Genomic DNA, 23,521 nt, shown 5'->3' with positions numbered 1-23,521 from the left:
TAAGTTTATTCATTTATTATTCATTATTAGTTTCACAAATCGTCTTACATTAACACTGCAATGAAGTTACTGCGAAAGTCTGAGATTCCACAGCCAGGGAAAATAATGTATCAGCATACACCCTATCAAATTCATAGAATGATAGATTCCCTGCAGCACAGAAGGAGGCCATTCGGTACAACGAGCCTGCACCGACAACAATCCCACCGACGTCAAATCCCTGCAACACCACGTATTTAACCTGCTAACCCCTCTGACACGAGGGGCAATTTATCATGGCCAATCACCGAATCCACACATCTTTGGACTGTGGGTGGAAAGTGGAACAACTGAAAGGAAAGCCGCGCAGACACGGGGCGAACGTGCAAACTCCACACAGAGAGTCACCTGAGGCCAGAAATGAACCGGGGTCCCTGACGCTGTGAGGCAGCATTGCTAAACCCTGAACAACAGTAGCAATACTTCAAAAATTTCAAAACTTAACTCCGTGTTGAAGGCTGGAAGGAGAGTGTGACAGTGGGTGATTGGCAGTGTGCACATTCCTGTAATCAGTGACTGGGAGGATCAGGAAGATGAGATATCTGGATCTCTTTATACTGTCATCTCTAAACTCCATCTCCTCTCAGTCCCGTGTGTCTTACATTCCCTGCCCCTGCTTTCCAGGTATAGCTCGGGCTCACTACTTGTCTCTGTCTGCATTAAGCAGCTAATTGACCCTGGGAGCTGGACGGTCAGAGGAAGCTGGAGAACAGAAACAGGAAGAGAAGCGACATGATAGTGTTTCGTAAATGGCTTGTATCACTTGCTCTCCGTGAAGAATGCCTACCGTGTGTTACCTTGTAAGTTTCACAGGAGCCACAGTGATGGAGTTGGTGGGTTTTGGATATTGAAAGTGTCACATGGCAGCTTATTTCACCTCACTGTCGATTTTATGTTCCAACTAACAGAATTCGCTGTTTTCATTGGCTGAAGCAGTCACTTGTGTTCGAACTAAACATTAAACTTTGAAGGAGAAACATGCTCTGGTGAATATATGTCCAACATAAAATAAAAGGCAGGTGGTCCATGTATAAATTAGTGTTTTAAAGATTTCATATTAACTTCCCTGATGGTCTAGTGGTTAGGATTCGGCGCTCTCACCGCCGCGGCCTGGGTTCGATTCCCGGTCAGGGAATGTCAATTTATTGCTATACCCTGTACAACAATCCCGCGTTACTTCCGGGTCAGCACCAGTTCTATCGCAATTAGTATCAGGGAGGTTTCCTCCTCTGTGTCTGAATTGGAAATGTCACATGTCAAGAATTTTTAAAAAGCGATGGACTGGAAAGCGCTGACGATAGAGATGGTGATGCGGGGTAAAATTTGGCTGATAATGGGGTGGATTTCATTGTTTCCACTGACACAAATATCGTGCAGATCTGGGTCCGAATCTCGGGCTCAGTGACAAGAAAACCTTTAACTGAATTAAACAGCAAACTTTCTGACCTCCAGTGAAGTGGTGGCAGTTTTCACTCAGAAACCAGTAACGGCGAGATTAACAGCGCGGGATGGAGAAGGACTCAGTTTAAGTGGTGAGACTGCGGGTGGAATGGTGAGCTGGAGTTCACCCAGAAATGCAGCAAAGTTTAAAAACAATCGCGCTCAACGTGGGGCTGGAACCCACGGTCCATTAACGGTGATAAATTCATGTTGTTCAGCAGAATTACCACAACGTGATTTAATCACAGGTTGATTCTAACACTGCCCTTTGAACGCAGCGAGCTGCAGTAAAATTGAATGCAGTAGAAAGGACGACACGTTGGGACAGTTGTTAGAACTGATGCCTCACAGCGCCAGTGACTAAGGTTCAATTTCTCGGGTTACTGTATATGCGGAGTTTTCACGTTCTTCCCCTGTCTGCGTGGGTTTCCTCCTGGTGATCCGGTTTCCTTTTCAAAGATGTGTGGCTTAGGTTGATTGTCATGATGTGGAGATGCCGGCGTTGGACTGGGGTAAACACAGTAAGGCGTTTAACAACACCAGGTTAAAGTCCAGCTGGTTTATTTGGTAGCAAAAGCCACAAGATTTCCGAGCCTTAAGCTCCTTCTTCAGGTGAGTGGGAATTCTGTTCACAAACAGGGCATATAAAGACACAAACTCAATTTACAGAATAATGGTTGGAATGCAAATACTTACAGCTAATCAAGTCTTAAAGGTACAAACAATGTGAGTGGAGAGAGCATTAAGACAGGTTAAAGAGATGTCCAGATAGGACAGCCAGTGAAATTCTGCAAGTCCAGGCAAGCTGTGGGGATTACAGATAGTGTGACATGAACCCAATATCCCGGTTGAGGCCGTCCTCATGCGTGCGGAACTTGGCTATCAGTAAAGAGATTAAAAGGGAAGGTCTGTGATAGAGAGCATAACAGGATGGATTAACTGACACAAGGAATGATGGACAAGGGCAACATTGGCTGGTGCTCATTATTTTTAAACTTTGCTGCTTTCCTGGGTGAACTCCAGCTCTCCATTCCTCTGGCAGCGTCACCAATCAAACTGAGTCTTTCTCTATCCCACTTTGTTAATGTCACAGTTACTGCTTTCTGAACGAAGACTGCTTGGAATCAGTCTAAGTCAAATAGATTACTGCTAAATTCAGTGAGAAGTTTCTTGTCATTCAGCACGATATTTTTATCCAGAAATGAGTGATATTTCTGTCAGTGCAAATGGTTAACTCTGACCCATTACCACCCAGAGTTTACCTTGTATCAACATCTCCATCGTCAGCGCTTTGCAGGCTATCACTGTCTTTCACTATCGGTATTTGTTCTCGACCCGACCTGTTGCCCACATGACATTTCCAACTCGGAAGCAAAAATACTAATCTCACTCCACTGTTTCTGGCTGAGCTGCTTTCGAGCAGAAAGTATTGCAGGTTTGTTTATCAAAGCATTTAAACCTTTATATATCGAAGCCAGTCTGCGACCCTGAAAGGGCTGAACCCTAACCACTGGATCACCAGGATCTCATCTTCTTGATTCTCCCAAATACTTACGACAGGAATGTGCACAGTGCCAATTATCGACATTCATACACTCCTCCCTGTCTCTTAAGACATTAAATTGTTCATATTTTCACACTGGCTTCCAGTGTGACGAAAGCAGAGCTGTGATATGCTGATGTTCGAACATAGAACATAGAACAGTACAGCACAGAACAGGCCCTTCGGCCCACGATGTTGTGCCGAGCTTTGTCTGAAACCCAGAATCCAGCTATTTCCTCCCTATCATCCCGAAGTACTCCATGTGCCTATCCAATAGCTTCTTAAATGTTCCTAAAGTTTCTGACTCCACTATCCCTGCAGGCAGTCCATTCCACACCCCAACCACTCTCTGAGTAAAAAACCTACCTCGGACATCCTTCCTATATCTCCCACCATGAACCCTATAGTTATGCCCCCTAGTTACCTCTCCATTCACCCGAGGAAATAGTCTTTGAACGTTCACTCTATCTATCCCCCTCATCATCTTATAAACCTCTATCAAGTCTCCTCTCAACCTCCTCCGCTCCAAAGAGAAAAGCCCAAGTTCCCTCAACCTTTCCTCATAAGACCTACCCTCCAAACCAGGCAGCATCCTGGTAAATCTCCTCTGCACTCTTTCCAGTGTCTCCACATCCTTCTTGTAGTGAGGTGACCATGTTGTTCAGCATTTTTAACACAACAGGTTTATAAAAGTTCGATGCTAACATTGCTCTTTAAACGTGGTGAGCTACAGTGAAATATAATGCAGTTGAAGGTAGCTTACTCATTTTTGCGGAAGGAATCAGCAAGGGCAATGTAAATATGAATTGCTGTGGGTAATTGACGGAATTGTGCAATGGGACTGATATTTCGCCCTGCTGTTCAAATTGGCACAGGTACTGAGCGACCATTTTCAGATTGCTCCTGTGTGCCTGGTTCCGTGGTGTAATGGTGAGCACTCTGGACTCTGAATCCAGCGATCCGAGTTCAAATCTCGGTGGAACCTTGCTTTAATTTGCAGATGATGGATATACTAAAGGGCGTTTAATTTTCTCACCAAGTCCAAATCGAGAGGACAATTTGTCAGCCACTTCAGCTGCTGTTACAATGCACATTGCTGAACCTCTGGCGCCAGATGCCTGCAACATCAGTGCTTTTCATCTTTTCGCTACTCTTCACCTCCTCTGTTGAAAGATAGAAGCAGTTGGTGTCACAGAATAACAATTCGATTGGAGTCTGGCAATTATTGAGCAAAATGTGTGTGTGTGAGTGCGTGAGAGAGAGAAAGAGAGTCGGTGCGTGTGTGTGTTTTGGAGAAAAGACTGCTGTCGATTCCATGGTGAAATGGTTCGCACTCTGGCCTCTCGCCTCCGAATTCTGGTTTAAATTGGGATGGATGAGTGAATGAGTGACACATGTAGGTGGACCCCCTGCCCACTGTGGTGACTCTGCTTCTCAGCCCTTTGTGTTCTTGAGCAATCGTTCTCTGGAGCTGATGCAATGACGCCAGGAGAGTCATTCGCTGCATCGTCTGCAGTGTGATTGCGGTGGAATTTGCTGAAATTTCCTCAGTGTTTAGTTTTCCGCTTTCTGAGAATTAAAAATGAAATGCGCTTCAGCAAACTCATCATCGTCTTTAGCAAATAAAAACAATCTTTCACCGAGTTCTGAACTCCGCTTACTGCATTCGGAGTCCAGAGTGCCCACCATCACACCACAGAAACAGGAACAGAGCCACCTGATGTAAATGGTTACTCAAAGCATGTGACCTTTTTCATTCAATACGGCAGCAACAGCAAGTGGATCAAATGCTTTGAGTGACCATTTACAGCCGGCTGCTATGTTGCCTGTCCTCTGGTCTAATGGTGACCACTCTGAATCCAGCGAACCGAGTTTAAATTTAGGCGGACCCTTGCTCTTCTTTGCCATTGTTGAGGATTGATTTGTCGATGGATCTTTTATTTCAGTTCCTCATAAAGCAGGAATCGGGAGGACAATTTGTCAGCCAGTTCAACTTCCATTACATTGCACAATGCTGAGCCTCTGGCGATAGATGCCGACATCAGCAATGTTTTTTTTCATCTTTCGCTACTCTTTAAATCATCTGCTGAAAGAAAGAATCAGTTGGTGTCACACAACAGCAACCATTCGACTGGATACTGGCAATTATTGAGCAAGTGTGTGTGTGTGTGTGTGTGTGTTTTGGGAGCAAGGTCTGGTGTCATCGGTCAGAGTGCTGTCGTTTCCTTGGTGTAACGCTGAGCAATCTGGACTCTCGCCGTCCGACTTCTTGTTTAAATTGGGACAGATGAGTGAGTGACTGACACCCGGAGGTGGACCCCCTGCAAAAGATATTTTGAATTAGTAACATCTTTTGGAATGATTGATCCTCATTTTGTTTCATTTTATGTCAAATAGGGTGACACATTCTTGTATCTTCTTTTTTAATACCTCAGCCCGTTAACGATTTAAACAGGGAACATTCAGTCCAAGAAAACTAATCCACATTGAACTAGAAAAAGAAACACTGAAGTTACTGAAAATCCCATTTCAAAACAGAAAATATTGGAAACACTCAGCAGGTCAAACGTCGTCTTTGGAGAGGGAAACAGAGTGAATGTTTCGGGTCGCTGACGTTATATCCAAAGTGGAAGAAGTTAGAGATTTAATGGTTTACAAGCAACAACAGAGTGAAGGAAAAAAAGAGGGCAAGAACTCTTTTTATGACCTTGTGACAGGATGTAAGGTTGGAGTGACTGAATGGCAATGGGGATGATTATTGTTTCCACTGACACAATCTCCCAGATCTTGGTTCCAATCTCGCGCAAAATGAGAAGAAAACGTCCAGCTGAATTAAGCACTAAACTCCTCGACTGCCAGGGAAGCAGAGATCGCTTTAACTCATGAAAGTAGCAACTGTGAAACTCATAGAGCGGCACGGTGGGATAGTGCTCAGCACTGCTGTCTCTCAGCGCCAGGGACCTGGGTTCGATTCTCGGCTTGGGTCACTATCTGTTTGTGGTTTGCACGTTCTCCGCGTGTCTGCGAGTGTTTCATCCCACAATAGGAAAGATGTGCTGGTTAGGTGCATTGACCCGAAGAGGCGCTGGAGTCTGGCGACTAGGAGAGTTTCACAGTAATTTCACTCATGTAAGTCTTCCTTGTGACTGCTAAATAAACTTTAAAAGAAAACGGGATGGAAAAAGGTTCAGTTTGAGCGGCGACACTGCTGGAACTGAACCCAGTAAAAACAGAGCCCAAAGTTGAACTCGAATGCACGACCCTGACCGAGACGGACACATGTCAGAACTGGCACTCCATATACTAAAATGCATGGAGACAAATATGACTTTTCCATCTGGTATCTCAGCTCATTCCAATTAGAAAGTTTACGATTAATCAACCGGCAGAATCTTTGCGGTTAGAATGCATTCCTCTCAATGATCAACAACTTCATTCACATCTTGCATTTCTCAGCTGGATCTCCTTCCAAACATTGCAAACTCCTCTTACATCTTTCGCCTTAATATTTTTGATCTAAATACTCCAACCAGGTGGGGAAACAGCGTCTCAGTATGCCCGGAGGCAAACTGTTGCCCCATTTTCAGACTTTTCCATCTGACCACCTCTCAACCCAAAACCATCCAACTGAGTCTCTCCTCCCCGCACAACCACGTCATCACAGGATCAAATCCAGTGAACGTTTGTTAGACATAGACAGCGAGAGAATAGAGGGTGCAAAGAGCAAAAGAGGGAACAGTGATCGATGCACAGACAGAGAGACTGAAAAGTGAAAGAGTCAGAGACAGGTCTCCAGCGACAAAAAGAGACAGACAGGGAAAGAGAGTGAAGCAATCACCTGCAACTCAATATACAGAAAACAACTGTCGGAACCCACAAGCATGGGGTCCTCTGAATGGGTGAATAAGGATTAAATGAATGTCTGCAAGCATTGTCTGGATCCTCTGTGAGTGTGTTGTGCGAACAGAATTTGATTTGATTCATTGTCACATAACATACAGTGAAAAGTATTGTTTCTTGCGCGTTATACAGACAAAACATACAATTCATGCAGCAGGAAACGAGAGAATGCAGAACGTAGTGTTACAGTCACAGCTAGGGTGTAGATAAAGATCAACTTAATGCAAGGCAAGTCCATTCAAAAGTCTGACAGCAGCAGGGAAGAAGCTGTTCTTGAGTCGGTTGGTACGTGACCTCAGACTTTTTGTGTGTTTTCCGGAAGGAGGCTCTCAAACTATACACGTGAGCTCTTGTCCTTGATTGCCCCACAAGAAGAAACTTTTGGTCTACCTTTTCTTTATCAATCCATTTAGAATTTTATATACCTCTATCAGATTCCCTCCTCATCCTTCTAAACTTTAGCATTTTGTGGGACCATTTCACCTCACTATCAATTCCATGACCCAGCGAATTCAATCCGTGTTGTATTGGCTGAAGGAGGCAATAATGTTCCATCCAAACAGGACATTTTGAAGAGGAAACGTGTCACAAGTGAAAAAGATCTGAGAGGAAAATAATGAGCAAAGGGACATGTGTGAAGTCAGTTTGAAAAACACAGTTCACCGGTTTCCGTGGTAGTCCAGCGGATGGTGTTCATCACTCTCCCTGTGATGTCTGGTTTCAATTCCCGCTTTGGAAAAGAGGACTATTTGCTCTCAGTAAACCATTAACAATGATCTGATTTACTCTCTGATCGAAAGCAGATCTACTAGAATCAGCCGAGTCAGATTTGCAAGTTTATATCAGAGCTGGAAATTTTGCAAGTGCAACAGTTCAAGAACAAACACAGAAAGAGAAGGACAGTGATAGGGTGCATAGTACGAACGATTGAGACATTGTTGCAAGGTAAAATCTGTCTGGTAATTAGTCAGATTTTACAGTTTACATTGACACTGAATAATGAAACTTTTCCCTCACTCTGCATTGAAAAGCATTTGGAAATATTTCTGTCCGGTTTCGAACCGTCGGAAGCGAAAGTGATAATTGCACTGGAGTGTTTGTTATAAGTTGTGATTGGCTGAACACATCACTGGCGTTGAAACAGAAGGCGCCATTTTGCAGGAGAAAGCTGTTTGTGGCGAAAGTGGCGTGAAAATTAAAGTAACAAAAGCAGCGTGGATAAATTAAATTCTAAAACACGCTGTAAGCTGCTGGTCTGGTGGTTCGAGTTTGACTCCCTGCTGTTCAGATCACTGGTCTGGAATTGAAGATTTATTGCTCTGAACCAAACTGTGAAAACAAATGTGAGTTATTGCCTGGATGAAGATACAAAACATAATTTCGCCTCGTGTCCTTAAGTGCAGACCCTGAACAAATTCAACAGGAGGTTCTCTTGTCATTTCTGGCAGGAAATTGGGAAGAGACGAGCTTAAGGACAGTTTAAATGATGCCGGCCCTTCACTGCAGCTCATTGTGTTTCTGACTTGAGATGACTTCTGTTTGTTCCGCAGTTTAGGTTTACCTGAATCAGTGAAGGAGCAGCTCATGCTTCCTGATGGCCTTTCCAAGCTGCATTGCTTTTAATGAATTTCAGTAACATTATCATTAAATAACATGATCGCGATGTATTTCAACGTGGTAGCGTGGCCGAGCGGTCTAAGGCGCTGGATTAAGGCTCCAGTCTCTGCGGAGGCGTGGGTTCGCATCCCACCGCTGCCAAAATAGATTTGAGTCTCGGTCTAACAGCTCAGATTAAGTGCAGGAGTGTGTGCGGTGTTGTTTTCGTCATGAACAACGAGCAGGGACATTACCAGCTTAAAACGTTGCTGGAGTAAAGCAGCGTGTGTGCAAGTGGCTGCTTTCGAGAGCACACACAGGCTGAATTTCTGACTGCCGATTTGAACAACCTGATGAAGGAGCAGTGCTCCTCAAAGCTCGCAATTCCAAATAAGCTTGTTGGACTTTAATCTGGTGAGAATTCTTACTGCCTCCAGTCCAACGCCGGCATCTCCACATCATGACATAAATAACAGATTACAAACAGTGAGACTGTATTCCCGGCCCAGGAATTAAGGTGATGGACTTGAATTTTCTAACTGAAGTTCAAATCCTATCATGTACACTTCCCATCATTCCTCGTTCTAACCAGATATTTTCAGAATTCACCTGGCTCCTGTGATAACCACCGAACTACAGAAACACGGTGTGATGACATCAGGGTAAGTAGATCCGGTTTACTGGAGAAACAACCACACTGGCTCCAGAAGCCCATCTTTTGCCCACAGCAATTGCTATTACATTGTCTCTGCTGATTTTTCCTGTCAAAATGAGTAATGATACTTCCGACTGCATTAAAGTTTCGTAATAACATGTTCGAGAAAAAGTATTCATGACGTGTAAAGCACATCAACTGAAAACCTGAAATTTGTGGCATTTGATCACTTTCCCCTATAAATGCTGTAGGGAACGGAATTAATGGAGTAGGATTGGCTCACATATCCCATGGAGTCTCCTCCACAATTTAAGGAGATCATGACGAATCCCAGGAATCAACATCAATTTCCAAACGTATCTTGATGGCCCTTCATTCCGTTGGATTCCAAAAATATCTCCCCTGAAACTTCAATATTCTAATTAACTGAGGATCGACAGACCTCTGGCGAAGGGTCATCCAGACGCGAAACGTTGGCTCTGTTCTCTCTCCATAGATGCTGCCAGACCTGCTGAGATGTTCCAGCATTGTCTGTTTTTGTTTCAGATTCCAGCATCCGCAGTATTTTGCTTTTACCGCCACCATTTACATTCCCTTTGATTTTTTTTCCATCACAACTTTGTCAACTCTTACCCACGGCTCTCACCCTCACCCCCCGCATCTCCCACACTTAAAGTATAAATCTCGTCCTCTTTTCCTGTCTTCAGCTTTGATGACTGACCATACAGATTTGAAATGTTGGCTCTATTCTCTCTCCAGAGGTGCCGTCATGCCTGTTGAGATTTTCGAGCATTTTAAGTTTTTCTTTTAAGTTCCAGAATCTGCAGTAATTTACTGTTGACTGAAGGAGTCATTCGTGTTCGATCTAAACATGAGGTTTTTTTTTCCCGACAAACCTTTCTCGAGTATTTGAAAAACGCTGCAATGTATCGGTCAGATTAAAATATTTGCTCGCATCTTCCCTGGTGGTCTAGTGGTTAGGATTTGGCGCTTTCACCGCCGCGGCCCGGGTTCGATTCCCGGTCAGGGAATGTAGATTTTATTGCTGCCGACCAGCACATGATTGAGGAGGGGCTGAAATTACTTCCTGATCGATAACAGGAGTGATCATTGTGCCAGTTTGAGCTCCCTGGAGAAACAAAATAAACTCATTTGCACAATCCGGTCAATTATCCCCGGCAACTTTTCATTACATTCCCCTTGCTGCTTCCTCCTGTCAAAATGAATAATAATACATTCTACCCCACTAAATTTCACTGTAGCTCAACACATTCACAGATCATTCGTAACCTCTGCGTCTTCTGTAGCTTCTTGTGGGAAATCTGCTGAACAACACTAGCTGATCACAGCTCTGCTGTGATATCAGAGATTTGCATCTCATTGATCATCATTACTGTCTCCATTGATTCATTCCAGGTCACTGTCGTTACAGATATAGTCACACAGTCATTCTACCTTCTGCAGCAAATGATATGCTCTTCCTTTGCTTTCAGATTATTTCACCTCCAGAAACTGATTAGACGCTCAGTAAAATGTTCTGTTTAGTTGACAGTTTATCATCAATCCCGGGCCTTGGCGGTGAAAGCATTGACTCTGAACGACTTGACCACCCGGCCTCCACCATCACCAGCTAAATGTTGTCTTATCCATCACTCCTTGTTTCATTTAATCATCCTCCCTTGCTTTCTATCACAGAACATTCCTTTTGTTCTTTTCACAGGCTGATTCATGGCGTTACCATCAGAAAATGTTGGAAATACTCGGCAGTTAATGATTCGTGGCAAATGCGTAATTAATTCTGAAAGCTGAATTACTCTGAAATTGAAAACATTTGGAAATGTTTCTGTAAAGGTGAAATACTGCTGATGCTGGAACCTGAAACACACAAAAAGAAGACTGGAAAATCTCAGCAGGTCTGGCAGCATCTGTGAAGAGAGAACAGAGCCAGTGTGTCGAATCAAGAAATCTGATGAAGGGTCATCCAGATTTGAAACGTTGTTTCCCCACAGATGCCGTCAGTTCTCCTGAGATTTTCCAACATTTTCTGTTCCTGTTTAATACATTTCTGCCCAGGATTGAACCAGGAAACTTGCGTGTTTACGGCGAACGTGATAATTACCAGAAACGCTGCGGTGCAACGATGTAAGGAATCTGGCTCCACCAACACGTCAATTGCCCAGAACAATTTATATTTGCATTGTGTTTACTGATACCTCCTGGTGAAATGTTTAACGATACATTCTACTGCATGGAATTCACGTGTTAACATGCACGACCTACCTTGTATTAAGTTGATCTTTCTCTTCACCCTAGCTGTGACTGTAACTATTTCCATTGACTTGAGTCGGTAAAGATAGGGCTGGGATTGAAGATCGTTAAATACAGTCAGACTTGCATTTATATGGAGCCTCTTCCGAACAGCGGACGTCATAAAGAACTTTCCAACCACTGAAGGACTGTCAGAATTACAAAAAAATCCAGTTAAATACTGAAGAGGACATGCCGAATTGAACAAGGAACCTCTAGATATGCAGTCAAATGCTCGACAACTGAGCGTCAAGCCTCTGCCTTTGTCGTCCTCAAGCGTCTGTCACGCTCACCGTCCATGTTTACGTTTGCTACTCTGTGTGCGTCACTGTGGTTATGTACCCGGAGGGAACATGTCGACATATTTTTAGCATCAAATCTCTGTTCAATTATTGTATAAATCTTCACGCTAAATGGTGCAAAAAATAACAAGCTTTGAAGTTGTAAGAGGAAATGACACTTTTTTTTTGAATGGAGACTTTATTGAGTCAGTTCCCGCATGTTTTCATAGCGGAAGCTGATTAAAATTTCACTGATTAACATTTAAACGGGCAGTAGATTTACTCGGTGTGATGGTGCGTTACAATTCTATATCTACAATCACAGCATCAATTTCTATCGGTTACTGAGAATGACAGTAGGTTTGATAATATGTGCAGGACTAAAATAATTTGTCTAATTTTATTTGAATTCGACATTGCTAAATCTATTCCTATCATTGTGTCCCTGCAATGCAGAATCAGGACATGCGGCCCATCAATTCTGAACCAAATCTCTGATATAGCAGCTGACCCAGTTCTAAATGATCAGCCCCACATCCTGAGACGGTGTCCCCGTCCTTTAGATTCTCTGACCAAAGGAAACAATCTCCTCTCTTTCGTCTGACTCCAGAGAATAAACGCCCAATTTACTCAGCCTTTCATCATTGGACAACTCCCTCATCTCAGGATCCAATCTTTCGAGCATTCCCGCTACAACCTCCAATGCAAGTCTATCAGTTCTCCATCGTGGGGATCAAAACTGCACAGAGTGTTGCAGCTGTGGTCTCACAAGAACCAGGTTACAATTGTGGCAGACTTCTTGATTCTTGCATTTCATTCCCCTGATAATGAAGACCAAAATACCCATTCACCACTTTGAGCATCAACACATAACTTCCTCAACTTTTTCAAGTAGGTTCTGTTCTTTCTACTTCTCTCCCTCCGTAACTAAATCTTCTTGCTCATTAATCTAAAATGTCTGTCTCCTCCCCACAACTTACTTCACCATTTAACTTGTTACCGGAATCTCAAACGTAACCACAGGCTCCAGCGAGAATTTGACTCGCGACCATTGGTTTACAAAAAAACAGTGCTGTAATGAAGCCAACTACTTGCGAAGATCGACAGTAAGTTTACCACAAACTGTGGAGCGAGGAGCAGGCTGAATTTTTGTTGGTTGATATTTGATGAGTGTGGAAATGTCTGAGATGTAGAACAGGGAGTTGAGACTTGAGAGCGGCAGATTTGGGCATGTATCAGATCCTTGAGTGAACAATGTTTGGGCCATGTGATTTATCTTCTGCGCTTGTTGTTGTTGTTACATCTCTGACTTTTCCAAGTCTGATACAAGATACCCAGCTAGAAGGTGAGTCTTGTTTTGCACTTCACAGACACTGACTGAAAGCAGAAAATGCTGATTACGCGCAGCAACGCAATTGATGCTGAATGACGAATGCAAATCATACTGAAATCGGAGGTATTCTGAAACTGAAGCATTGGAAGTGCTCATGTCGGGTTTCGAAACAGAAATTTTCGCGTGTGAGGCGAATTTGATAACCACTACACTGCACATACACGATGACGGGTTTTGAACTAGCGGATCTACTTTGCTGGAGGAGGAACGAAGCTGGTTCCACAAGCCTATCAATTGCCCACAGCAATTCATATTTGCATTGCCTCTGCTCGTTCCTCCTGTCAAAATGAATAATGCTACATTCTACTGCATGAATTTTTAGTGATTACATGTTCGATTAATGACGTTAAAAGTAATGACGTTTCAAGTAAACTGTAGAGTAACTGTTACATTGGACCTGCGGCTGGCTTAATAGCTTAGAAACTAGTAATCGTGTCCGAGTGATTAACGTGATCGAATTAAAATCCATTGGGGTTTCCCGCTTTTCATTATTCCTGCTTTTAATTGTATGTCTACAGAGTGAATTAAATCAAATCCATGCAAAAACTCAGACGTGTTCCCATTTCCGTTAATTCACAGAAACATTAACGGATGCTGCAGCCGGAACTGGAACACCATCAGAACCATGTTAGTGTCAGGCTTGTTTTCATTGTGTTTGTCTCTCCTTAGGCCCCTGTCTCTCGGGTGTGTGTATTTGCTTCGTTTTCTCTGTGTCTCAATGTGCTTCAGTTCCCGATGGGAACGAACAGCTTGTTACCGTCACAAAATGATTCATATTCGTTCAAAAGTTGAATCTTGAAATGTTGCAGAGAAAAGATCAGAATGAAAGATGTAAGAGGAGTTTGTAATGTTTGAAGGAACTGCAGCTAAGAAGTAGACGATTTGAATGATGTTATTGATGATTGAGAGGAACGCATTGTAACCTTGGGGATAAAAGCAAATTGCTGCGGCTGCTGGAATCTGAAACCAAAAGGGGAAATGCTGGAAAATCTCAGCAGGTCTGGCAACATCTGTATGGAGAGAAATGAGCTGACGTTTCGAGTCCAGATGGCCCTTTTCAAAGCTGACATTTCTAATTGAGCTTTGGAAAAGTGTCATCAGGACTCGAAACATCAGCTCATTTCTCTCCTTACAGATTCTGGCAGACCTGCTGGGATTTTCCAGCATTTTCTTTTTTGGTAACTTTGGGGGCGCTGTTGGTCCGTTAATTGTAAACTTTGTAATCAGAACAAACTGAGACACCAGATTCGAACAATATTTGGGATCATGCATATTAAGAGTCGGACAACGGTAATCACAGCAGTAGCCTGGCTATCTTAGTCGGTTGCATGGCAGATGTAATTTCAGAGCCTTGGGTTCAAGCCCAACGTTGGGCGCCATTGTTTTTAAACTTTGCTGATTTCCTGGTTAAATTCCAGCTCTCCATTCTTCCGGCAGTGACACCACTCAAACTGAGGCTTTCTCCATCCCGCGTTGTTCATCTCACAATTACGGACTTCTGAATAAAAACTGCTTGTAATCAGTAGAAGTCAAATGGTGTTTCATTCAGGGAGAATTTTTTAGAAGTCATTTAGCCCGAGATGTTTATCCAGAAATAAGTGATATTTCTGTCAGTGTAAACGGTTAAATCTGACCTATTACCATCCGGATTTTAGCTTGTATCACCATCTCCATCGTCAGCGCTTTGCAGCCTATCACTACCTTTGACTATCTGTGTTTGATCTCAGCCTGTCACCCATGTAACATTTCCAACTCGGAAACAAAACTACAAATCTCACTGCACTGATTCTGGCAGAGTTGCTTTGGAACAGGAAGTATTGCTGGCTTGTTTATTTTTTTAAAATCTGAATATATCGAAGGCAGTCTGCGACCCTGAAAGCACCGAATCCTAACCACGGGACCAGCAGGATCTCATCTGCCTGATTCTCCCAGATACTGATTGTGGTGAACCATTGTTGGTTACCACCAGGAGTGCTGAGCCATGGTTTGGCCAGTACTATGAGTCTGTCGATATGTTACTGTTGGGGTTAGGGTTGGGCTGTTCTACCTGGGAGAGGTATAAAGGTCACTGCTCTGCCTGGTGACCCTTCAGTCTGGGATTGTATATTGTATATAGAGGCTCCGTTATTGTTGGCAATAAAAGCCTTTATTTCCCGGGTACATCCTGCCTCCCGTGTGATTTATCGCGCATCACTGATTACAGCAAGGCGCACAGCGCCAATTATCCGCAGGCACAAACTCCTTCTTGTCTATTAAGATTTGAAATTGTTTATATTTTCACACTGGCTTCCATTGTGACGAAAGCAGAGCTGTGATAAGCTGATGTTCAGTACATTTACCGCAGTAAGGTTCATATCAGTTCGATGCTCACATTGCTTTTTGAATGTGGTGAGGTGCACTGAATTTTAATGCAGTTGTAGATAGCTTACACATTTCGACAGAATGAACCAGCAAGGGCACTGTGAATGTGGATTGCTTTGGTAATTGACGGGATTGTGAGTGGGACAGATATTTCTCCCTGCTGTTAAAATTGCAATTTAACCTGGTGTTGTGAGACTTCTTACTGTTCAAATTGGCACAGGTATTGAACGAACATTGTCAGACTGCCACGTGCTTGGTTCCGTGGTGTAATGGTAAGCACTCTGGGCTCTGAATCCAGCGATCCGAGTTCAAATCTCGGCGGAACCTTGCTTTAATTTGTCAACGCAGATGACTGATATGTTAAAGGGCGTTTCGTTTAATTTTCTCACAAAGTCAGAATCGAGAGAACAGGTGTATGTGTGTGCTTTGGGAGAAAAGTATAGTGCCTTCGCTCAGAGTGCTGTAAATTCCATGGTGTAGAGGATCAGAAGGACCTTGGGGTCCGGGTCCATAGGACTCTTAAATCGGCCTCGCAGGTGGAGGATGCGGTCAAGAAGGCGTACGGCGTACTAGCCTTCATTAATCGAGGGATTGAGTTTAGGAGTCGGGAGATAATGCTGCAGCTTTATAGGACCCTGGTTAGACCCCACTTGGAGTACTGCGCGCAGTTCTGGTCACCTCATTACAGGAAAGATGTTGAAGCCATTGAAAGGGTGCAGAGGAGATTTACAAGGATGTTGCCTGGATTGGGGGGCATGCCTTATGAGGATAGGTTGAGGGAGCTTGGTCTCTTCTCCCTGGAGAGACGAAGGATGAGAGGTGACCTGATAGAGGTTTACAAGATGTTGAGAGGTCTGGATAGGGTAGACTCTCAGAGGCTATTTCCAAGGGCTGAAATGGTTGCTACGAGAGGACACAGGTTTAAGGTGCTGGGGGGTAGGTACAGAGGAGATGTCAGGGGTAAGTTTTTCACTCAGAGGGTGGTGGGTGAGTGGAATCGGCTGACGTCGGTGGTGGTGGAGGCAAACTCGTTGGGGTCTTTTAAGAGACTTCTGGATGAGTACATGGGATTTAATGGGATTGAGGGCTATAGATAGGCCTAGAGGTAGGGATATGATCGGCGCAACTTGTGGGCCGAAGGGCCTGTTTGTGCTGTGGCTTTCTATGTTCTATGTCACGGATCGCACTCTGGCCTGTCGCCTCCGAAGTCTAGTTTAAGTTGGGACAGATGAGTGAGTGAATGACACGCCACATGAAGGCGGACTGTGGCTTCCGTGTCTCTCAGAGCTTTGTATTCTTGAGGAAAAGTCCTTTGGAGCTGCTGCAATGACGCCAGGAGAGTTATTCGCTGCATCGTCTGCAATGTGATTGCGGTGGAATTTGCTGAGATTTCCTCAGTGGTTCGACTTCCACTTTCTGAGCATTTGAAAATAAAATGCCCTTCAGCAAAAAAAAAACAATGCGCTGGCGGGATTGATCTCGGATTGTTGGATTCAAGGTTCAGAGTCCTCACCGGTAAACCACGGATCCCGAAACGCGCCCACAAGCTGCAAATGATCACTCGAAGAATTTGACCTCTTTCGTTCGATGTGGCAGCAACAGCAAGTGCAACAGAAACGTCTCACTATGCGAAGACACAGTCCCCCAGATCGACATCAAATCATTTCCTTCCCAAGCCGTATCGGGAGATAGCAGCAGAAATAGTCTTGTTTCACAGGTCATTTGCAGCGCTTAGTTGCGTCCTGCGTTCCGTGGTGTAATGGTGAGCACTCTGGACTTTGCATCCAACGATCTGCGTTCAAACTTCGGCGGGTTCTTCCCTTTCTGTGGCAATAATGATGATTGCTTTGCGGAAGGGCATTTCATTTAAATTTTTCACAAAGTGTGAATCGAGAGGACAATTTGTCAGCCATTTCAACTGCTATTTCAATGCACATTGTTGATCCTCTGGCGCCAGGTGCTTGCAACACCTGTGTTTTTCTCCCTTACTTTTCGCTACTCTTTAACGCTTTGTCGAAACAAAGGAGCAGTTGGTGCCAAACAACAACAATCCTTCGAAAGTAGTCTGGTAATTATTGAGCAAGAGTGTGCAAGTGAGAGATCTGGGTGAAAGGTTTCCTGCCTTAAACATGCGCCCTGTTGCTGCCCTGTTGGTTTCATGGTGTAACGGTTAGCACTCTGGTTTTTGAATCCAGCAATCCGAGTTTGAATCTCGGGGGAACCAGTATGCTCATCATCCCAACTCTTGTTTAACTTGGGACAAGTGATTCAATGAATGGTATCGGTAGGGGAACCCTGACTTCTGTGGCTTTTCTGGCACGGTGGCACAGTGGTTAGCACTGCTGCCTCACAGTGCCAGGAACCGGGGTTCAGTTCTGTCTTCGGGTGTCTGTCTATGTGCAGTTTGCACTTTCTCCCCGTGTGGAAGGAAACCGAGCACCCGGCGGACAATCCAATGATGTGCGGCTTCGGGTGATTGGCCATGCTAAATTGTCCACAGCATCAGAGGGACGAACAGGGCAAATACGTGGGGTTACGGGGATAGAGCCTGGGTGGGATTGTTATCGGTGCAGGCTCGATGGACCGAATGGCTCCCGTCTGCACAGTAGGGATTCTGTGTCTGAGCGTTTTGTATTCTTGAGCAATCGTTCTCTGGGGTTGAGGCAATGACACGAGCAGAGTCATTCGCTGCATCATAGAACATAGAACATAGAAAGCCACAGCACAAACAGGCCCTTCGGCCCACAAGTTGCGCCGATCACATCCCCACCTCTAGGCCTATCTATAGCCCTCAATCCCATTAAATCCCATGTACTCATCCAGAAGTCTCTTAAAAGACCCCAACGAGTTTGCCTCCACCACCACCGACGTCAGCCGATTCCACTCACCCACCACCCTCTGAGTGAAAAACTTACCCCTGACATCTCCTCTGTACCTACCCCCCAGCACCTTAAACCTGTGTCCTCTCGCAGCAACCATTTCAGCCCTTGGAAATAGCCTCTGAGAGTCTACCCTATCCAGACCTCTCAACATCTTGTAAACCTCTATCAGGTCACCTCTCATCCTTCGTCTCTCCAGGGAGAAGAGACCAAGCTCCCTCAACCTATCCTCATAAGGCATGCCCCCCAATCCAGGCAACATCCTTGTAAATCTCCTCTGCACCCTTTCAATGGCTTCAACATCTTTCCTGTAATGAGGTGACCAGAACTGCGCGCAGTACTCCAAGTGGGGTCTAACCAGGGTCCTATAAAGCTGCAGCATTATCTCCCGACTCCTAAACTCAATCCCTCGATTAATGAAGGCCAGTACGCCTTCTTGACCGCATCCTCCACCTGCGAGGCCGATTTAAGAGTCCTATGGACCCGGACCCCAAGGTCCTTCTGATCCTCTACACTGCTAAGAATGGTACCCTTCATATTATACTGCTGCTTCATCCCATTGGATCTGCCAAAATGGATCACCACACACTTATCCGGGTTGATGTCCATCTGCCACTTCTCCGCCCAGTCTTGCATTCTATCTATGTCTCGCTGCAACTTCTGACATCCCTCCAAACTATCCACAACACCACCTACCTTGGTGTCGTCAGCAAACTTACCAACCCATCCCTCCACTCCCTCATCCAGGTCATTTATGAAAATGACAAACAGCAAGGGTCCCAGAACAGATCCCTGGGGCACTCCACTGGTCACTGACCTCCATGCAGAGAAAGACCCCTCCACAGCCACTCTCTGCCTTCTGCAGGCAAGCCAGTTCTGGGTCCACAAGGCAACAGCCCCTTGGATCCCATGCCCTCTCACTTTCTCAAGAAGTCTTGCATGGGGGACCTTATCGAACGCCTTGCTGAAGTCCATATAGACCACATCCACCGCTCTTCCTTCGTCAATGTGTTTGGTCACATTTTCAAAGAACTCAACCAGGCTCGTAAGGCACGACCTGCCCTTGACAAAGCCGTGCTGACTACTTTTGATCATACTAAACTTCTCTAGATGATCATAAATCCTGTCTCTCAGGATCCTCTCCATCAACTTACCAACCACTGAGGTTAGACTCACCGGTCGGTAATTTCCCGGGCTGTCCCTGTTCCCTTTCTTGAATATAGGGACCACATCTGCAATCCTCCAATCCTCCGGAACCTCTCCCGTCTCCATCGACGATGCAAAGATCATCGCCAAAGGCTCCGCAATCTCCTCCCTCGCCTCCCACAGTAACCTGGGGTACATCCCATCCGGTCCCGGCGACTTACCAACCTTGATGCCATTCAATAGTTCCAACACATCCTCTTTCTTTATGTCCACATGCTCGATCCTTTCTGTCCACCGCAAACCAGCAGTACAACCACCCAGATCCCTTTCCACCGTGAATACCGAGGTAAAGTATTCATTAAGCAGCTCCGCCATTTCTAACGGTTCCGCACAAACTTTTCCCCCTTCACCTTTTAAGGGTCCTATGCCTTCACATCTCATCCTTTTACTCTTGACATATTTGTAGAAAGCCTTGGGATTCTCCTTAATCTTACCCGCCAAGGCCTTCTCATGACCCCTTCTCGCTCTCCTAATTTCCTTCTTAAGCTCCTTCCTACATCCCGTATACTCCTCTAAATCCTTAACACCTCCTAGCTCTCTGAACCTTCTGTACGCCTCTCTTTTCTTATTCACCAGGTTCATCACAACCTTCGTGCACCACGGTTCCCGTACCCTACCAACACCCCCCTGTCTCATCGGAACGTTGTCATGCAGAGCTCCAGCCAAACATTCCTTGAAAATCCTCCACTTTCCTTCGGTACTTTTCCTCTTTGTATTCTTGAGCAATCGTCCTCTGGGGCTGATGCAATGGCGCCAGGAGACATGTTCACTGCAATGTGATTGCGGTGAAATTTTCTGAAATTTCTTCAGTGTTTAAAATACCACTTTCTGAGCATTTTAAATAAAATGCCCTTCAGCAAACCCATCATCGGCGTTGGCAAAGAAAAGCAAGGTCACATCGAGATCTAAATTCGGATCGCTGGATTCAGAGTCCAGAGTGCTCGCCATTACACCACAGATCCAGGAGGACAGCAGCCAGCTGCAAACGGTCATTCAAAGCATGTGACCTCTTTCATTCAATGTGGCAGCAACACCAAGTGGGTGAAATGCTTTGAGTGAGAATTAGCAGCTGGCTTCTCTGTTCTATGTGCTCTGGTCGAATGGTGAGCACTCTGGATCCAGAGGCGGATTCTTGATTTCTTTGCAAAAGCTGATGATTGGTTTACTGAAGGAAATTTCGTTTAAATTTTTCACCAAGTACGAAGCGAGAGGACAAATTGTCAGCCAGTTTAACTTCTATTACATTGCACATTGCTGAGCCTCTGGCGACAGATGCCTGCAACATCAGTGTTTTTTTAAAGTCTTTTCTCTTCTCTTTAACTTGTCTGTTCAAAGAAAGGAGCAGCTGATGTCACACAACAACAACTATTCAACTGGAAACAGACAATTATTGTGCAAGTGTGTGTGTGTGTGTCTGTGTGAGTTGGAAGAATGGTCTAGTGTTTTAGGTCAGAGTTTCCATGGTGTAACGACTGTCGCCGTCCCACCTCTAATGTAAATTGGGACAGGTGAGTGAGTCAATAACATCTGTCGGTGGACCCCCTGCTCTCTGTGGAACCTCTGCCTCTGAGCTCTTTGTATTCTTGAGCAATCGTCCTCTGGGGCTGATGCAATGGCGCCAGGAGACATGTTCACTGCATCGTCTGCAATGTATTTGCGGTGGAATTTGCTGAGAAAATTTCAATGTTCCGAATTCCACTTTCTGAGCATTTGAAATAAAATGTCCTTCAGCAAACCGGTCATCGGCTTTAGCAAAGAAAAGCAAGGTTTCACCAAGATTTGAACTCAGATCGTTGGCTTCAGTATCCAGAAACAGTCATTTTTCACAGGGGCAAATGCCCAGTCATAAATCACACAGGAACGTCCCTTCGGCCCATCGCGTCCCCACCAGTCAAACAATCGTCTCTCACTTCTAATCCCATGTTCCAGCACTTGGTCTAGTGCCATGTGTGCTTTGGCTTCACAGTGCATATCGGAATATTTCTTCAATGTTAAGAAGGTCTCTGCCCCGCCATCCTTTCAGCTAGCGATTTCCAGCCGCCCATCACCCTCTGGGGGAAAAGTTGTTTTCCTCGCATCCCCACTAAACCTCGTGCCAATTACATTAAATCTTTACTCCTAGTCATTGGTCTCTCCACCAAATGGAAAAGTTGATTCCTGTGTACTCTCGCCATGGTCCTTATAGTTATGGGGGATATGGAAAGGGGGACATGGAAACAGTGGACAAGGAACAGCTGTTCTTCTGAGCTGAATGGTCAGCACAAGAGGACACGGGGTTAAGATGAGGCTAAGAGGGGATCTGAGGATTTCCTTTCTTAACCAGAGGGTGGTGACGGTTTGAAATCCGCTACATGGGAGGCTGTAGAGGCGGATTGCTTCACATCCTTTAAGAAGTATCTGGATGAGCACTTGACACACCATAACATTCAGGGCTATGGTCCAATGCTGGCAGATGGGATTAGGTGGCAGTTCGGGTGTTTCTAATATTTTGATGTGGACTCGATCGGCCAAAGGGCCTCCTCTGCGCTGTATTATTCGATTATTCTAAGAAATCCCGGGTCAGAACCAGCCCTGGTGTGAATCCGATCACAACCGTGAAGTATTTGAATGGTCCCTCTCCAGTGTGACTCTGCTATTGTATCAGTGAATGGGATGACCGAGTGAATCCCTTTTCACTTTCAGCTGCTAATGACCTTATTCACACTTTGATTTTACCAATCAGTTTTCAGCTCACAGGGGGATCTCAGACCTTTCTTTGCAATAATTCCTTATTGCGGGAACTCACCAATTAAACACAGTTATCCTGCTGCAGATGATTTACATTGCAATAAAAGCAGTAAATCCTGGAACTTTCAGCCAATCTGAGTGCATCTGTGAAGAGTAAAACATTGTTCACATTTCTAGTCGATGTTAGAAATCATAGAAATCCTACAGTACAGAAAGAGGCCATTCGGCCCATCGACTCTGCACCGACCACAATCCCACCCAGGCCCTACCCCCATATCCTACCCACTAATCCACGCATTTCAGGACACTAAGGGGCAATTTTAGCATAGCTAATCAACCTAACCCGCACATCTTTGGACTGTGGGAGGAAACTGGAGCACCCGGAGGAAACCCACGCAGACACGAGGAGAATGTGCAAACTCCACACAGACAGTGACCCAAGCCGGGAATCGAACCCAGGTCGCTGGAGCTGTGAAGCAGCAGTGCTAACCACTGTGCTACCATGCCGCCAATGTTCCTTCATTGGAATTGCATTGTGTCTCTGCGCAACTCGATTGGCTCTGTTTATCAATCCACTGAAGCTGTCACTGAAAACTGCGCGCCCCCCCCCCCTCCCCCCAACTTCACTGGGAGTAAATGGAAAACGTTTGTCATTGCAGCCGAACAAATATTCCTTTATGGGATATTCCATCAACACCTGATGGGACAGAGGGGACATCAGGTTAAAATATCCGTCAGTGCAGCAAACTCTCAGTTATTGCGGGAGTTTTAACCTATATTGTTGTGTTCAAGTCGCAGTAATGCAATTCGGCCTAATGACATTCCTAAATAGTTACCAACAAAGTCACAGGAAATTAAACTATTGAATGTAACAGAATTAATGGCAGGATTAGAGGGAGTGGTTCAGTAATGCATTTCACCCAGACGGTGGCTTATAGAACTCACATCCTGAGCTGTGATGAGGCAGAACCCTCCATTGGTTTTGAAAATAGAATACTTGGAAAAAAAGTTGTGGTCGTGTAACCGACGGAGGTGCGGAGAAACAGATACAATGTGGGATTAAACTGGAAGAAATTAGAGATTTAATGGTTTACAACAAATACAGAGTCAAGGACAACAGAGGATGAGAGGAGGAAAGATCAAACGCCCTTATGATAAAATGTAAGGCTGGAGTGACTGAATGACAACGGGAAT

General features: G+C 44.8%; 2 protein-coding genes and 5 non-coding genes across 7 annotated transcripts in view; 5 read left to right on the top strand and 2 right to left on the bottom strand.

Annotated features, from left to right (window-relative positions):
* Positions 1-23,521, bottom strand: part of LOC144483028 (dehydrogenase/reductase SDR family member 1-like) — a 340,453-nt gene that overhangs the window by 158,813 nt on the left and 158,119 nt on the right. The window lies entirely within an intron of this gene.
* The window catches only part of LOC144482993 (uncharacterized), a 110,476-nt gene that overhangs the window by 73,368 nt on the left and 13,587 nt on the right, over positions 1-23,521 (bottom strand). The window contains exons 4-7 of the mRNA XM_078201818.1: positions 8,446-8,538; positions 5,730-5,874; positions 4,125-4,185; positions 2,742-2,819 (exon numbers count right to left, since the gene is read on the bottom strand). Of these exons, the coding sequence (XP_078057944.1) occupies positions 2,742-2,819; positions 4,125-4,185; positions 5,730-5,874; positions 8,446-8,538 (377 nt within the window). The remainder of the gene's footprint in view (positions 1-2,741; positions 2,820-4,124; positions 4,186-5,729; positions 5,875-8,445; positions 8,539-23,521) is intronic.
* On the top strand, positions 1,103-1,174 carry trnae-cuc (transfer RNA glutamic acid (anticodon CUC)). Its single transcript has one exon. It is a non-coding gene; the product is annotated as a tRNA-Glu (tRNA).
* On the top strand, positions 3,936-4,007 carry trnaq-cug (transfer RNA glutamine (anticodon CUG)). Its single transcript has one exon. It is a non-coding gene; the product is annotated as a tRNA-Gln (tRNA).
* Positions 8,599-8,680, top strand: trnal-aag (transfer RNA leucine (anticodon AAG)). Its single transcript has one exon. It is a non-coding gene; the product is annotated as a tRNA-Leu (tRNA).
* trnae-uuc (transfer RNA glutamic acid (anticodon UUC)) lies at positions 10,133-10,204 on the top strand. Its single transcript has one exon. It is a non-coding gene; the product is annotated as a tRNA-Glu (tRNA).
* On the top strand, positions 15,771-15,842 carry trnaq-cug (transfer RNA glutamine (anticodon CUG)). Its single transcript has one exon. It is a non-coding gene; the product is annotated as a tRNA-Gln (tRNA).

The sequence above is a fragment of the Mustelus asterias genome, unplaced genomic scaffold (assembly GCF_964213995.1).
Source record: "Mustelus asterias unplaced genomic scaffold, sMusAst1.hap1.1 HAP1_SCAFFOLD_44, whole genome shotgun sequence".
Classification (NCBI taxonomy): domain Eukaryota; kingdom Metazoa; phylum Chordata; class Chondrichthyes; order Carcharhiniformes; family Triakidae; genus Mustelus; species Mustelus asterias.
The sequence above is the reverse complement of the archived record's forward strand: the minus strand, read 5'-3'. Positions and strand labels throughout refer to the sequence as shown.